This window comes from Galeopterus variegatus, unplaced genomic scaffold, assembly GCF_000696425.1.
Source record: "Galeopterus variegatus unplaced genomic scaffold, G_variegatus-3.0.2 Scaffold893, whole genome shotgun sequence".
NCBI classification, from domain to species: Eukaryota; Metazoa; Chordata; class Mammalia; order Dermoptera; family Cynocephalidae; genus Galeopterus; species Galeopterus variegatus.
The window spans coordinates 226,235-238,777 of record NW_007727004.1 but is presented as its reverse complement, the minus strand read 5'-3'; the positions used below and the strand labels follow the sequence as shown (position 1 = coordinate 238,777).

The 12,543-nt window shown below is 36.8% G+C and overlaps 1 protein-coding gene across 4 annotated transcripts in view; it reads right to left on the bottom strand.

Moving 5' to 3' along the window:
- PLSCR4 (phospholipid scramblase 4) overlaps positions 1-12,543 on the bottom strand; it is a 30,302-nt gene that overhangs the window by 4,236 nt on the left and 13,523 nt on the right. For all 4 annotated transcript variants that reach the window (XM_008573255.1, XM_008573254.1, XM_008573257.1 and 1 more), the window contains exons 4-6: positions 9,620-9,662; positions 8,438-8,664; positions 1,136-1,297 (exon numbers count right to left, since the gene is read on the bottom strand). In XM_008573255.1, coding sequence (XP_008571477.1) covers positions 1,136-1,297; positions 8,438-8,664; positions 9,620-9,662 — 432 coding nt within the window. The remainder of the gene's footprint in view (positions 1-1,135; positions 1,298-8,437; positions 8,665-9,619; positions 9,663-12,543) is intronic.

Here is a 12,543-nt window from a genome sequence, read left to right as displayed (position 1 = left end):
AAAATACTAACGTCTAATGTCACTTGGCCATGAGAATGATCACACACACACACACACACCCTGCCCTAGGAATTTGGCTTATCTACATTTTCTGCAATGGTCTTTTAATAAGCAATGCTTAATGTTATGGTGATATACAATAAGAACCAAGGAAAATTTATTGGCTATCATAGGAAATATTAGAATGAGCAATTTTAGCAGATGAGGAGCCTCACTGAATTGCAGGCACTCAGAAAGTACTCTTTAAGAAGCCCAGGAAATAGTAGGGATTTTCTTTGTCAGATTCATAGGGTAGCCACTGAGATAAAGGCAATAAAAAAGCGTTTTCTTTTTCTTGAGAAAATGTCATAATATAACCTACTATGAATTTTATCCATGTAATCACAGGAAATAGTAGGGATTTTCTTTGTCAGATTCATAGGGTAGCCACTGAGATAAAGGCAATAAAAAAGTGTTTTCTTTTTCTTGAGAAAATGTCATAATATAACCTACTATGAATTTTATCCATGTAATCAGTGTTATCCTATTTCTTGAGGATGCAGACAGACCTCTATCCTGCAAATAAGCAATTTACATACCTTACGCATGCTCTATATGTTCTGTGATATACTGGGCTCTTGCATAACACCTACAACCTATATTCCCATCTTGGAAATCTTTGGAAAAAATGGTTAATTAAATACAGCCCAGAATAAAATAAATGAATTACATCAGGCTATTTGCTCTCAGATGGTTTAATGTTTTAAATGATTTATTTTTATCTTTCTCAAGCACTGAAATCATAAAAACGGAGCTCACCAAAGAAATAATAAATTTAGGAATGATGAATATGTTAATTACCCTAATTTGATCATCACACATTGTATGCATGAATTGGAATATAATTCTGTACCCCATAGATATGTACAATCAATATGTATCCATTAAAAATAAATAAAGGAGCTCACATATTGGAAAACATTAAGCAATCTACTAACAATAATCTGAAAATCATTTGATATCAACTGGTTAAAAAACTTTGCTCATACTACTTCAGTCATACACATGAAAAAAATTGCCTAAAGCTAGATCATTCTGAGTTCTGTTAGTACATGCAGGAAAAAATAGTAGAAATATTATTTTTACATATGTTCACCTCAAAAACAGAATCTGAACCACAGCCATAGGTTGAGCATGGCCCACGCACTCGCATCACATTCTCTTTCTTCTCGTTTTGGATGCTGTAAACTGCCCTGCACAGGTTCCAGTGTTCTGCAACAAAGCCAATGGTGACTCCAGGAGGACACTGCACCTCCAGCTGCAAATGAAGTGATGACAGAGGTCAGGATGCCACATACATATGTACACACACACGCATCGACACAACCTAGATGAGATCCTCTACATGCAGCACCGCCTGGGCTCCTCTGCACCAACCCCTAGAATGTGGAGACAGGAACCTACACAAACATGCTGATGCTCATGCTATTTGCTGAGCTGTAATAATGTCCTTTGTCTCTTATCTAGGAATCTCATATCTTTGCACAATCCATGAAACAGTAACAAGCTAACCTCTTAGATTTTAAATTGGATAAAACCAAATCTCAGACATGATAATCATAACAGAAAAGAGAAAAGAGGCACATTGAAAATTGTATATTGTGAAAACAACAGCGTGTGTATATTTTTAAAGAGTTTTAAATATTGTCCACTACCCAGTTTTAGTTAATTATGTTTATAACATTCCTTTTTGAAGAACTAATAATAACAAAAGAGTCATAAAATCTAAATTATATGCTAAAAGACCAAAGTCAAAGTTCTATGGACTATTTCTCTGGTGTCATATGAACTTTCCTAAGAATTTTGGGAAAAGACTACAGAGGACATGGGGCAGAACCGCACAACTTCATGAATTGTCAAATCGAGATATTATTGTTCCTATATGTGAATTTATAGCTATACACAAATATATAAATTTGATCGCTTCCTAGAAGAACTGATATCTCATATAAGTTTAAGCCTAAGAAATAAAAAATCACAATTGTATAAACATAAATTGCTTTAAAAAAATTCATACCACGATATACTACTCAGCCATTAAAAGGAATGAACTACTGATATATGGAACAACTTATATTAATCTCAAGGTAAATACACTGGGTGGAAATAAAACTAATCTTGAAAAGCTATATATTATATAATTCTGTTTATATAACATTTTTAAAATGACAAAATTATTGAGATAGAGTACAGATTAGTGGTTGCCAGTAGTTAGGGATAAAGAGGGGGAAGGAAGATGGGGTGGTAATAAGAGGGGATTTTGCGGTGATGGAACTGTTTGGTATTCGTTTGTGGTGGTGAATACAGAAATCTATACAGTTGATAAAACTGCATAAACTAAATTCACACACACATAAATACAAGTAAAAGTGGAGAAATCTGAAAAAAACAAAAAAAACAAAAAACCCTAAATAATCTTATGGGACAAAAGATTCATAAATTAAATTGAGTTTGTAATTTTGATTTGCTTTACTCTGTCCTTGCTTCTTGTAATCTCAGAAGGCTACAAAAAAAACAAAAAACCCTAAATAATCTTATGGGACAAAAGATTCATAAATTGAATTGAGTTTGTAATTTTGATTTGCTTTACTCTGTCCTTGCTTCTTGTAATCTCAGAAGGCTACCTTTATAGGCTTTGACTTTAAAAACACAACTCACAAATATATATTTAAAAAATGCCTACTATATCTAAAAGGATCGAGGATAAAATGTAGAGATCCACTTCAAATATAGTGCTGTAATTACAAAGAAAATAATGACAAAGCAGTAAGATATCTGGGAACAATACATAATATTCATTGAGCACTATACTATTTGCCAGGCACAATGCTAAGGAATTGACATTTATTTACTACCTAGTCCTCAAAACAATCATCCTACCAGGTAAGTACTATTAATATCTGCTTTTTACAAGTAAATAAATTAAGGCACAGAGAGACTTATAAATAAATTAATATTTAGTAAATGCTGGTACTTAACATATCATTTAAATATCCCAGTAATCCTATCAGGTATTGTTCTACCCACTTTATCAATAAGAACACAGAGTCTCTGGGCAGTGGGGGCCTGGCCTGGGCAGGGGGTCGTATGGCACCTGCCTGTTCTGGCGTGGCTGACTCAGGGTGTGTGGGCCTGGTGGCTCTTGGGCCTCTCTGGGTGGTAGGGACTGGTCTGGGCTGGGGGTCCAGTGGTGCCTGCCTGCTCCCCAGCCCAGGCCAGTCCCTGCCTCCCACTGAGGCCCGAGAGCCACCAGGCCCACACAGCTGGCTGGAGCCAGCCATCCTGGAACATGCAGGTGCTGAGGAATCCCTAGCCAAAGACAGTCTCCACCACCCAGAGAGGCCCAAGAGCTGCTGGGGCCACACACCCTGAGTCAGCAACGCCAGAACAGGCAGGCACTGTGGGGGGAACTCCCAGGCCAGGCCAGTCCCCGCCACTCAGAGAGGCCCAAGAGCCACCAGGCACAAATGCCCGAGTCAGTCATGCCAGAACAGGCAGCGCTGTGGGACCCACAGCCCAGGCCAGTACCCACCACCCAGAATAGGCAGTCCCTATGGGATACAGGCCAGACATCAGGGTGAAAAGAGTGGACCGTGATACCCCCTGCCACAATGACTAAATATCAAAGGAGAGATAACAGAAATATGAAAAATCAACAAAGTACACCACCACCAAAGGAAAATAATAACTCCCAATCTCTACATCCTATAGAATAGGAAGTCCTTGAAATGATTGACAAGGAATTTCAAACAACAATTCTATTAAAACTAAATGAGATACAAGAACACTCAGACAACACAATGAAATGAGGAAAAATATACAGGACTGGAAAGAAGAAATGTACAAAGAAATCAAAGCCCTACAAAAGAATATAGCAGAGCTTGTGGAGCTGAAGAATTCATTCAACAAAATAAAAAACATGGCAGAGAGTTTAACCAGCAGGCTAGAACAAGCAGAAAAGAGAATTTCTGACCTTGAAGACAGGCTGTTTGAATTAACACAGGGAGACCAAAAAGAGAGATAATAGACAACTTAAGGGCTCAAATATCTGATTTGTGGGTATTCCAGAAGGGGAGGAAAAAGAAAATGGCATTAAAAACATGTTCAAGAACATAATAGCAGAAAACTTCCCAGATGTATGGAAAGTCACAGATATTCAGGTTCAGGAGGCGCAGAGATCCCCAAGCATATTCAACCCAAAAAGGTCCTCAGTAAGACATGTTATAGTCAAATTGGCAAAACTCAAAGACAAAGAGAGAATCTTAAAAGCTACAAGAGAGAAGCAGAAAGTCACCTGTTAGAGAGCCCTTATCAGACTAACATCAAGACTTTTCATCAGAAATCCTAAAAGCCAGAAAAGAATGGGATGATATATTCAAAATAATAAAAGACAAAAATTGCCAGCCAAGAATACTTTACCCAGCAAGGTAAAATGAAGGACAAATAGTATATTTCTCAGATAAACAAGAACTGCAAGAGTTCACTACCACACAACCAGCCTTACAAGAAATTCTCAGGGGAGTACTGGGTTTGGTACCTGAAAAACAACCATCACTACCATGAATACTCAAGAAAGAACAAAACCCACCAGTAAATCAAAAATGCTAAAAATAAAGAGAAAAAATAGTTTATCTACCACCCGAAGAAACCAACAAATACAGAACACAAACAGAAAATCAGAAAGAAAGGAACAAAAGACACTTAAGACATCTAAACAAAAATCAATAAAATGCTAGGAGTAAATCAACACCTTTCAATAATAATTCTAAATGTAAACGGATTAAATTCCCCACTCAAAAGACACAGACTGACTGGATTAAAAAGATGGACCCAACATGCTGCCTTCAAGAGACTCATTTCACTTGTAAAGACACACACAGAGTAAGAGTGAAAGCATGGAAAAAGATATACCATGCAAATAGAAATGAAAATGAGGGCCGGCCCCGTGGTGCACTCGGCAGAGTGCGGCGCTTGGGAGCACGGCGGCGCTCCTGCCGAGGGTTCGGATCCCATATAGAGACCAGTCCACTCACTGGTTGAGCGCGGTGCGGGTGCGACACCGAGGGTTGCAATCCCGTTGCCGGTCGTGGTGCGGGCACGACACTGAGGGTTGCGATCCCATTACCGGTCACGAAAAAAGACAAAAAGGTAAAAAAAAAAGAAATGAAAATGAGCTGGAGCAGCTATTCTTATATCAGATAAAATAGACTTCAAACCAGAAACCATAAAAAGAGATAAAGAAGGCAAATATATAATGATAAGAGGATCTACCCATCAAGAAGATATAACAATCATAATCATATATGCACCCAATATCGGAGCAGCCATATTTATAAAGCAAAAGCTATGAGACTTAAAGAATGAGATAGATACTAATACCATAATAGCAGGGGACCTGAACACCCAACTCTCAACATTGGACAGATCATCTAGGCAAAAAATCAATAGAGAAAAACAAGATCTAAATAACACTTTAGACCAATTGGACTTGGCAGATATCTATAGAACATTCCATCCAACAACCTCAGAATATTCATTCTTCTCATCACCACATGGAATATTCTCCAGGATAGAACACATGTGAGGTCACAAATCAAGTCTCAACAAATTCAAAAAAACTGGAATTATTCTGTGTATTTTTTCAGACCACAATGGATTAAAATTAGAAATCAATAACAAATGAAACTTTGGAAACTATACAAACAAATTGAAATTAAACAACCTTCTACTTAATGATATATGGGTCCAAGAAAACATTAAACAGGACATCAAAAAATATCTTGAAACTAATGAAAATAATGACACATCATACCAAAACCTATGGGATACTGCAAAAGCAGTACTAAGGGGGAAATTTATTGCATTAAATCCTTAGTTCAGAAGAATGGGAAGATGGCAAGTAAACAACCTCATACTTCACCTTAAAGAACTATAAAAAGAAGAACAATCCAAACCCAACATTAGTAGAAGGAAAGAAATCATTAAGATCAGAGCAGAACTAAATGAAATAGAAAAACCCAAAATGATGCAACAAATCAATGAAACAAAAAGTTGGTTTTTTTAAAAAGATAAATAAAATCGACAAACCATTAGCAAGCCTAACTAGAAAAAGGAGAAAGAAAACACAACAAAAATTAGAGATGAAAAAGGTGATATTACAACTGATACCTTAGAAATACAAAGAATCATTAGAGACTAGTATAAACAACTATATGACCACAAATTTGAAAATCTGGAGGAAAGGGATAAATTTCTGGATGCATACAAACTACCAAAACTAAGCCAAATTATCTCAACACAATTAAAGCCATATATGATAAGCCCACTGCCAATATCATCCTGAATGGGGAAAAGTTGAAAGCTTTTCCCTTAAGAGCAGGGAATAGATAGGATGCCCACTTTTACCACTCCTATTCAACATAGTGTTGGAAGTACTAGCCAGAGCAATTAGAGAAGAGAAGGAAATAGATTGCATCCAGATTGGAAAAGATGGGGCCAGCCTGGTGGTGCACTGGATAAGTGCCCTGCTTGGGAAGCGTGGCGGCGCTCCCGCCCGAGGGTTTGGATCCCACATACAGACCGGTTCCCGCTCACTGGCTGAGCGAGGCGCGGGATCAACACCAAGGGCTGCACAGCAAAACAAATAGTTAACACAGTGAAGAGACGACTAACAGAGTGGGAGAAAATATTTGCAAAGTATACATCTGACCGACGATTAATAACCAGAATACACATGGAACTGAAAGAACTTTACAGCAAACAAACAAATAACCCAATTAAAAAATGGGCAAAGAAACTGAAAAGGCATCTCTCAAAGGAAGACATAGGAATTGTTAACAGACATATTAAAAAATGCTCAACAAAACTCAACATTTGGGAAATGCAAATCAAAACTGCTTTGAGATACCATCTCACTCCAGTTAGGATGGCTGATATCCAAAAAACTGAGAATGATAAATGGTGGCTAGAATGCGGAGAAATATGAACTCTCATACACTGTTGGTGAGATTGGAAAATGGTGCAGCCTCTATGGAGAATGTTATGGAAGTTCCTCAAACAAGTACAGATAGATCTACCATAAGACCCAGCTATTCCACTGCTGGGAATATACTCGGAGGAATGGAAATCATCATGCTGAAGGGATACCTGCACTCCCATGTTTATTGCAGCACTATTTACAATAGCCAAGAGTTGGAACCAGCCTAAATGTCCATCATCAGATGAGTGGATAAGGAAACTGTGATATGTCTACACAATGGAATACTACTGTGCTATAAAAAAGAATTAAATAGTACCATTCCCAACAACATGGATGGACTTAGAGAAAATTAAGTGAAACAAGTCAGGCACAGAAAGAGAAGTACCACATGTTCTCACTTATTTTCGGGAGCTAAAAATAAATAAATAAATATGTATACAAATAAACTATTGGAGGGGGGAAGAAGACACAACAATCACAACAATTCCTTGAACCTGTTAAGACAAGTGAACAGATATGATGTAGATGGGTGGGGAGAAGGGAGCGGGAGTAAGGAAAGAGGAACAGGTAAAGGGACATGAATATCAAATACATTGTACATTGAGAAGTTAAAATAAAAAGAAAAAATAACATGGAGTCTCAAAGAGTTAATGTAAATTGTCCAAATATAAGTAGGTGGCATATCTGGAATTTGAACTCCGGTTGGTCTCTCTTAAAACTGTTTTTCTTTTCACCATAGCAAACAACCTTACTAAAACTGCACAGATTATAGGATATTAAACTATTCCTCATCACATCTGCATTCTAATTCTAGCATACCAAGTGTGACACTCTTGTTAGTCACTTAATCTGGTTGGTCTCTCTTAAAACTGTTTTTCTTTTCACCATAGCAAACAACCTTACTAAAACTGCACAGATTATAGGATAGTAAACTATTCTTCATCACATCTGCATTCTAATTCTAGCATACCAAGTGTGACACTCTTGTTAGTCACTTAATCTTTTTGTGTGGGTTGTGATGGGTATTGTAAAGCTTTCTGGAGTCCCTTCCAATTCTAAAAGCATATGCTTATGTTCAGCACTACCTTATCTGATGACATGTAGTAATTTAGATAAATGTGTGTGACTATTCTATGTGATAGGTGGATTTCTAATTAAGTAGATGCAACTGGTCGAATCACAACCCTAATTTCCTTGATCCACTGATTAGCCCTGAAGAGCAGAAACCAATACAAAAAAGCCCTCTCTAATTTTACTAAGTTTAGATCATTTGGATTCCTCCCTTGCTATTTATCATCTTCCATTCTGAATGGCAGAAGCAGGGAAAATCCCTCCTGTGTAGTTCTGGAAGGAGCACAGCCGTGCTGTGAAGAGTTGGATCAGGAAGAAACAATGTAGTAGACTTCTCTGTTCTCTGACCTCTTGCCTGGCTGAGGGGCAACAGAAACAACAGCAGGTGCATCTGAAAGGTCTCTGCATTGTCATGATTTCTCGGCCTGTACAGTCAGTGACCCGGAGGACGAAGGGCCTTAGTGTCCGATAAGCATTCCTGGTAAAGTCATCTGTGTCTTCAGTTACGATGTAAACCATCTGGTCTGAGTTGTTTTTAATATCATATCTATTATTAGTTTCAAAATGTGTCATCACTAAAAAATAAAACGAGAAAGACATCTCAAATTAGAATCATCTAAAATGGGCCTCAAGAAATCCTTGCTTAGGGTTTCTTATGTACTTAAAGCAAATTAATTTTTTAAAAATTTCAGGTGAAATATATATACCATTGATTAGAACACCAAAAAAATTCATATGCCCTACAAGTATTTAAGTAATTTTGAAAATTTAAGGTGTTTCTTTTAAGAAGTTCAGTGTAAAATGATTTTAAAATCTTTTCCACATAAAAGCAAAGATTGAAACAATATTCCTGGATTATCTGAATTCAGAAAACTTTAATATAAAACCATTTAAATGAAATAATACATTAGACCATAAATTAATTGGTTCATAAAATATGCTGAGATGACTAGAGTCATTACTAATTGCCAATAAGAAAACAAACCAAGAAAAGTCAAAAGCCCTGTGTGGTGGCCAAACAAATACGCAGAGCTGGTACAGCGAGGGCCGGCGATCTTGTAAGGAGGAAGTGAGCACAGATGTCATTCTGACTGTGACCACATCTCACTCCCAAAGAAAGAGCTCTGGACTAGAACTCAGCAGATCTGGATTCCATCTCTGGCTCTGCCACTGACTAGCTGACTATGGTGCCTCTGGCTGATTCATTTAGACTCCTGTCTCCTTTTATGTTCTATGAAAGGTGAATATGGAACAGAAAGGATGGGTAAAGAGAGGGGAGAGGGGAGCTGACCAGATAAAATGTAAGTCCATTTCAAGTCTAAGAGCTTATGACTATATGATGTACAGATAGAAAAAAATTGTAGGAAATAATTTTCTTTTTGACTTTCTTAAAGATAGGATAATATAGGAGAGTTTTTTTGGTCTCTGAACCAATAAAAAGTGATCAATATAAAGAAAGATCTAAATATTGTATAATGCAAATTTCCACCTGATTACAATACTGTAGAACAATACAAAAATTATACATACTTTCCAGAGGACAAAAATGCTGAAGAACATGTATGTTATCCAGCTGTTGGAATAGAACAAAGTAATTAGAAGGTAGATATAACAGAATTAAATCAAATTAACATTATAAAGGAAACTGATGAGACAGGTATTAAAATGTACCAATTAATACCAAAATATATATTTGACATTGAATAGAATCAAAAAACATTTATCAAGTGAAATTAGCTTATCTGTATCTGATCACATAGATATTAGCAGCACTGTCCAGATAAGAAAAACACTTTCTTCCCGTTCCACTTTAAAAAAACAAACACTTGCCTGATATATAGAAAAATCTACTTGCAATAGCATTAGTACCTAGAAGAAGCTATGTTTACAGAGATTGTTCCTAGATCAGCTCTACTTACAGGTCTCTCTGACATGTCATCCACAGACTGGAGTTGCTTAGGAAGTTCAGAATGGTTTAACATGGACCAGCCATAGAGAAGGCAATTCTCTCAGTGGCTTCGTAAAAGCAGATAAGCCAGGGTGAGCCTCACACAGAGTGTCAAATTTTACATCACTTCACAGGCTCCTCTGAAAGCGGTTATCACATTCTCTTGCATTCACTTAAGCTACTAATGCCAGGTTCTTCCCCAAGTGCATACTTTAATAAGGACAGAGTCCATGAGGGCAGGAAAGGAGAGAAAACATTCTTAAATGGCAACCCATGAAAAGGGAGGCTAGGAACACCACTAGAAAAACTTCTATCTTAACTTTACTTGTGAATCACTCTAAAGATGGACAGTTTGATGGGCCCATTATTTGCTATATTTGAGAACATTCTTGCAGAAGAGAAGAAATCTCCTTGAGGCCAGACTGATTATATCTGTATAATTTTAGATCATTTATAACAATAGACCATTCCTAACCCCTGAGCCTAGAACATTCCCTGAAATGCTATTAAAAATAACTGGACATGAAATGTTTTGTGGTGTGATTAATTACAGGAAGGTGTACAGAGAACACAATCCATGCTTAATTAAAAACATTTTCTTATGAAAACACAAGCGAGAGGTCTAAAATTGTGTTATAAATTATCAAAAGTGGCTACTAAAATGATTTACAGTCCCTTTAAAAAATTCAGAATACTAAAATCTAGAACTGAAAAGCAAAACTATTCACTACATGGTAAAAGTTTCCACAGCAGAGCAAAATATTCTGTAGTACTGATGCCGTTAACGTGGAAAAAGTTTGCCCACTCAGATGCTGTTCCTGTTGAGAAACAGTTCTTTGACAAATTGGTGGAGTCACTGGCAAAGCCAGTCCTCTGGAAATAATATAATCCTGCTACTTTGGGTGTTAAGGACTCTTTGTAGTCTTGCTCAAGATTCGTGTGCTCTGCATGTGAGATCTCAAAAAGACTCGGGTAGAAAGAGGAAATGATTGTCTCAATGTACTTTACACACACGAGAAGGTGTTTCAGCTAATGATATCCACATAGCTGTCATCCACTGGGTGGGACGTGTGGGCCAAAAAATTGCACATTGCTAGCCTGATCTCATTAAAAATTATCTAGTACTATTTTACAGATGATGAATTCAAGCACCAAGAGGTTACAAAAATTCTTCAAGGTTTTGGAGCTAGTAGGGAGTAGAGATAAAATTAAAAACCAGGTTTGTCTGGCACTAATCTGTGTTTTATTTGTTTTTCATTTTTTTTTTTTTTTTTTTTTAATTCAAACATTCCTGAGAAGGAAAATAGAACTTAAAAAATATGTTAATTTAACTTGTCAGGGTAATAGAAGAAATTGAGAAACTGTTTTTTAATATTTAAATAAATAAAGGTGTACAATTTTAAAGATAAATAACTCCAGAAGATACCAGATTTCCAAAAACAATTCTGTATTTATCATAGAATATAGAAACAAGACTTTCTAAATTTGATTAATTACAAACACTTCATAAGATCTTGAAATAATGTAGAGGTTTATTGTGGCACTTTATCTGAATGACTGGCTCTGTATTTTGTTGATATTTTGCTCAAATGATAATTTTTTTTGTCCAAAAATAAAATTTTTGACTCATGTATTATCCAAATTTTCCTGATCCAACTATACCGATTTTCATACATCAGCACAATACATTGTACCAATGGTTTTCGACACAGAGCATTCACAGGGTCCCTATCGATATACAGAATTGAAAAGAGAAACATGTCACCTCCAAAGAATACTTGGTTAACTACCTAAGGAGACATGTATTGAACTGGGAAGTCCCTTGCTTGTAATGTATTTCAATATTTCCTTTTTCCAAAAGCAAAACAATATTCAAAACTTTCTAAGGAATTTCCAATACTAGCTTTATCTTACTTTCTTTAAGCAGGTTTTTTTCTTAGTTTCTAACATGGGTTTTTAAACAATCTCATTAACTAGGCATTTAAGTGTTCTTTGTATATGCAAGACAAAAATCCCTTCCCAGAGACACAATTGCATGTATTTTCTTTCATTTTCAGGTTTTCTTTCCATCTTCTTGAGAGTATCCACTGATCCATCTCCTTCATTTACTCTATCTAGCCGTTGTCTCTCCTTGTTGATACCTGATGGAGTTTGGATGTGTTGTCCCCTCCAAATCTCATGTGGAAATTTGATCCCCAATGTGGCAGTGTTGGAAACTGACTGAGTCATGGGGGTGGATCCCTCATGAATGGATTAATGCTCTCCTTGGAGGGGGGAGAGATTAATGAGTAAATTCTTACTCTATTAGTTCCCACAAGAGCTGGTTGTTTAAAAGACCCTGGCACCTTCTCTCTCTCTCTTTTGCTTCCTCTTGCCATGTGATCTGCTTGTACCTGCCACTTTCTGCCATGAGTAGAAGCAGCCTGAGGCCTGTGCCAGATGCAGCTGTCCCAGAATCGTAAGCCAAATAAACCTCTTTTCCTTATAAATTACCCAGTCTCAGGTA